Source organism: Microtus ochrogaster, assembly GCF_000317375.1.
Source record: "Microtus ochrogaster isolate Prairie Vole_2 chromosome 14 unlocalized genomic scaffold, MicOch1.0 chr14_random_1, whole genome shotgun sequence".
NCBI lineage: Eukaryota > Metazoa > Chordata > Mammalia > Rodentia > Cricetidae > Microtus > Microtus ochrogaster.
Genome location: NW_004949096.1, coordinates 19,174,299 through 19,178,951, shown reverse-complemented (window position 1 = coordinate 19,178,951; position 4,653 = coordinate 19,174,299). Strand labels below are relative to the sequence as shown.

General features: G+C 41.2%; 2 protein-coding genes across 4 annotated transcripts in view; one reads left to right on the top strand and one right to left on the bottom strand.

The window, feature by feature from the left end:
- Ckap5 (cytoskeleton associated protein 5) overlaps positions 1 to 4,653 on the top strand; it is a 97,114-nt gene that overhangs the window by 82,209 nt on the left and 10,252 nt on the right. For all 3 annotated transcript variants that reach the window (XM_026787679.1, XM_005364158.2, XM_026787680.1), the window contains 2 exons: positions 885 to 1,058; positions 1,231 to 1,351. In XM_026787679.1, the coding sequence (XP_026643480.1) occupies positions 885 to 1,058; positions 1,231 to 1,351 (295 nt within the window). The remainder of the gene's footprint in view (positions 1 to 884; positions 1,059 to 1,230; positions 1,352 to 4,653) is intronic.
- Positions 1,634 to 4,525, bottom strand: LOC101998072 (40S ribosomal protein S26-like). Its single transcript, XM_013352648.2, has one exon. It carries the CDS (start codon positions 3,576 to 3,578, stop codon positions 3,279 to 3,281), a length of 300 nt encoding a protein of 99 aa, XP_013208102.1. The 5' UTR covers positions 3,579 to 4,525; the 3' UTR covers positions 1,634 to 3,278.

The window sequence follows — 4,653 nt, the reverse complement described above, 5'->3', positions numbered from 1 at the left end:
AGACCAGGCTGGTCTCGAACTCACAGAGATCCGCCTGCCTCTGCCTCCCAAGTGCTGGGATTAAAGGCGTGCGCCACCACCACCCGGCTGTTTTGGTTTTTTGAAACAGAGTCTATGTAGTCCTGGCTGTCTTGGAGCTATGTAGACCAGACTGGCCTTGAACTCACATTGATCTGCCTGCCTCTGCTTCCCAGACTACTGGGATTAAAAGTGTACACCACCGTTCCCAACCCTAGTTCATGAGATAAGAATAAGATGCGTGCATCGCAGAATTGGCTTAACAGACTCAAAATACTGCCTTCTAAAAAAGACAGCATTATTTTAGGCTGTGCCTCAAGCATATTTTTAACCAATTTGAATTTGGAAATTTTGCATAACTATATAATACTGACCCTGTCCTATCACGAGTGACTTCTTTAAAAAATAATGGCTATCTTTTAGAGTATTTAAAAAAATGCTAAAAACTGCCTAAGAGGCCTATGATTAGAACTTGAACACTGGCTAATTTTATGGAGAGGGTAGGGAACAACCCAGGCTACATTACTTTAATACTTCTGTTCATGGGAGTGGGTTTTGAGTCTATATAAGTATTTTCTTCCCCAAATGGAATAAAAATACAAGGTTTGTCAACCTTAGAAAATTAGAGATAATACACTTAGCCAATAATGTAAGCACAGATTAAAGTTGCCTGCTGTCCAGGATAACCCTGAGCCAGTGTTGTTACTTCAGGCACTTTCCTCATACTCAGGAATTATATCCTTCAGAGGGGCTGAAACCAGAAGTTGAACATCTGTCTTGAAGCTTTGAAGCAGCTAGCAATGCTAATATTATCTTTGTGTTAAGAAATCCCTCTTAGTTCAGGAGTCTCTTTTCGCTTCCTTTAGCCAAGCTCGAAGCATGAGTGGGCATCCTGAAGCATCGCAGATGGTTCGCCGAGAATTCCAGCTGGATTTAGATGAGATTGAGAATGACAATGGGACAGTCCGATGTGAAATGCCAGAACTTGTCCAGCACAAACTTGATGACATTTTTGAACCTGTCCTTATTCCTGAACCTAAGTAAGTTGAGCCTCTTTGTTTAAATATGAACAGCCCATGGTCATCAGAGTATATACCTGAAAAGTTAAGACTGCCTGATAGTGACATCGTCACTGAAATCTGTCTCATAATTCTCACTAATTGAAATGTCTTGTAATACAGATTGAGTTTTTCCTTTTGATCTACTGTCTAGGATCCGGGCTGTTTCTCCACATTTTGATGACATGCACAGTAATACAGCATCTACTATTAATTTCATTATCTCCCAAGTAGCCAGCGGTGACATCAACACAAGTATCCAAGCTCTGACGCAGGTAAATGGAATATGTCCCATAATAGTGATTCCACTGATGGATGAAGAGACTTGTAAGATAATGGATTACTCACTAGTGCAGTCACCGTGCTGAAGCATACAGGCAGGGTTCAGGTTTTTTGGGTTGGTTTGGTTTGGTTTGGTTTTTCGAGACAGGGTTTCACTGTGCAACAGCCATAGCTGTCCTGGAACTAGCAACTAGCTCTATAGACCAGGCTGACCTCAAACTCACAGATCTGCCTCCCAAGTGTTGGGATTAAAGGCATATACCATCACTACCTGGCAGTGTTTGGTATTTTCTTGATTTTTTTTTTCAAAGGACACAGGGCCTTCTTAGTCATCATGTGCCTCAGATCCCCTGGAACTGGAGTTACAGACAATTGTAAGCTACCATGTGGGTGCTGGGAATCAAGCCCAGGTCCTCTGGAAGAAAAGACAGTGTTCTTATTCCTGAGCTAGTTCTTCAGCCGCCGCCCCCCCACCAGAAGCTGTATATGTGATATTTATTATCTTAACCATTTCTTACCTAACAGTCAGGTTTAAAGGTATAGATAGGGAAGAACTAGTTTTGCGTCCACTATGGTAGCAATGGTTATGAGTGGAGAACCATATAAGCTCAGAGTAAGTAAGGAGGTAAAAGCCCAATAGCTTAGGAGGAAAGCGTTCATAAAAGAACATTGACACATAATTGAACATTAGTTCCGGAGAACAGTGAAGAAATATACAAGGGGCCTGCCTGTTAAGTGTTTGGACCCCAAGAAAAGTGAAGAAATTGAGAAGTATATTCATAGGGAGGCGTCACAGCCAGACCAGAAAAGGGATGTCATCAGGAAGACTGGAGGCAGAAACAGGAGATTGGCTAGATACAGACCAGTTAAATTAAAAATAAAAAAAAAATAAAAAAAAACAAATGAGTCACATTTCTTAAAATTCTAGACGGGAGGCTAGCCTGGTCTGCTGGTCTACAAGAGCTAGTTCTAGGACAGGTTCCAAAGCTACAGAGAGACCCTGCCTCAAAAAAAAAAAAAGATAAAATAAAATTGAGGGTTGGTTGTGATGTTGTACACCTTTAATCCCAACAGACACAGATCTCTTAGTTCAAGGCTAGCCTGGTCTGCAGAGGAGCTTCTAGGACAGTTAAGGCTGTTGCACACATGCTACACAACAAAAAATTGAGACATTAGTTGTTACTACACTTTTGTTTGGTTTTGTTTGAGACAGCGTCTCTGGCTGTTCTGAAACTAGCCATGTGGATCAGGCTGGCCTTGAACTCTCTGCACGCTGGTATTAAAGGCATGCGCCGCCATGCCAGATGCAGTAGTGCATTGTTAAAGTGCCTATACGAACTGAGAGTGTAGCTCATGGTACAGTGTGTGCTTAGCATGTGCAAGGCCTCAGTTGAGTCTCTACTTCCTCTAAGAAATGACAATCCCCTCTCCCACAAATGAGAATGCAAGCACATAAGGATATATACACACAGAGATTTTAATTTGTTTATTGTAATATACAGTATATAAATGGCTAAACTAGAAACACTGAAAAGTCATCAGTAAAGGCATGATTGAACATTTTGATAAATGCATAAGCTCTTATGCTGGCTTCTTTTAAATTTATCTTAAGGCAACGGTTCTCAACTTGTGGGTGGCAACCCCCACAGGGGTTGTATATCAGATACTTACATATACAGATACTTACAATATATAACAGTAGCAAAATTACAGTTACAGAGTAACAATGTCATTACAACGGAAAGAACTATATAAATGGGTTGTAGCATTAGGAAGGTTGAGAACCACTGTTTTTTTTTTGTTTGTTTGTTTGTTTTGTTTTGTTTTTTAAGTATAAATCCCATTTTATTTTTTCATCTTTATGAAGCCACTTTACATGGGCTTTGGTTTAGGTCATGGGGCAGCACTAGCAGGTCTAAATCATGGTGGGGGTATTCGGTCCTTCTGAGCTTCCCGAGATCGATTCCTTACTACCTTGCTATGAATAGCACAGCTCACACAGTAATGCAGCTTGACACAGAGTTTGGGGAGCACATAAGTGTCGAAGACACTTGCTTCGGATATATCCCCGACGGCAGCCGCCTCTACGATGTTCCGAATGACGAACTTCTTAATGGCCTTGTCCTTAGGCACGTAGCGGGCGCAGTTAGTGCAGCGAATTGGCTTCACATGGCAGCGGCCCTTTTTGGCACGACCGTTGTTTCTCCTTTTTTTGGTCATCTTGGAGTCAAGTCCCAAAAGAGGCCACACATCGAGAACAACTGTCTTTTAATTTTTTGAGATAGGGTTTCTCTGTGTTGCTCTGGCTGTCTAGGAACTCACTTGTAGTCCAGGCTATCCTTGAATTCAAAGATCCACCTGCCCCCAAAGTGTTGCGATTGAAGGTGTATGCCTCCACTGCCCAGCAGAGAACCACTGTTTGAAGGTATTTTTCTTTTTTATGTGTGTGTTTGTTTTCCCTGCGTCTATTCATGAACATATATGTGTGCCTGGTTGGTGCCTACAGAAGGCATTAGATTTCTCAGAACTAGAGTTAAAGGCAGTTCTGAGATTCCATGAGAATGCTGGGAACCAGTCTCCAGTCCTCTGCTCTTAACTACCAGACCAGACATCTCTCCAGCTCCTTATGCTGCTCTCCAAAATAAAGTTGTTTGTTCCTTTGACTTTAGAAATTTCATAATTCCCACTGAATTAGAAAAACAGATACAAGTTGGGGTGGTAGTGTATGCCTTTAAACCCAACACTGACACTGAGTTCAAAGGCAACCTGGTTTACATAGTGAGTTCCAGGACAGCCAAATCTACATAGTGATGCCCTCTCTCCCAAAACAATGGAAAAGAAAGCTAGGTGCAGAAAAGTACATGTAACCTTTGTAAAATAAATGTGCCCAAAACCTGTATATATACTGTGCTGTATGATAATTATAGAAAATATAAGACTATAATACTATAAATATGAAAGAATATATATCTACCTTTAATGTTAATTTAGTAAAAGGGAAAATCACCCTCCCTAAAAATGCAGTGTTTTTATGGTGTGCATATGGAAACATTAAACTGTCCCATGAAGGTTGTGTTTATGAAGCAGGCACACATGAGAGGTAAATAGATCCATATCTATCACCATGCACAAAACTCAAGTCCAGGATTAAAGACCTCAATATCAGTCTGAACACACTGAACCTGATAGAACAGAAAGTGGGAAGTACTCTACAACACATGGGCACAGGAGACCACTTCCAACGTATAACCCCAGCAGCACAGACATTAAGGGCCTCATTGAATAAATGGGACCT

Coding starts and splice junctions, on each gene's coding strand:
- LOC101998072 (XM_013352648.2), bottom strand. CDS start 3,578: ATGACCAAAAAAAGGAGAAACAACGGTCGTGCCAAAAAGGGCCGCTGC.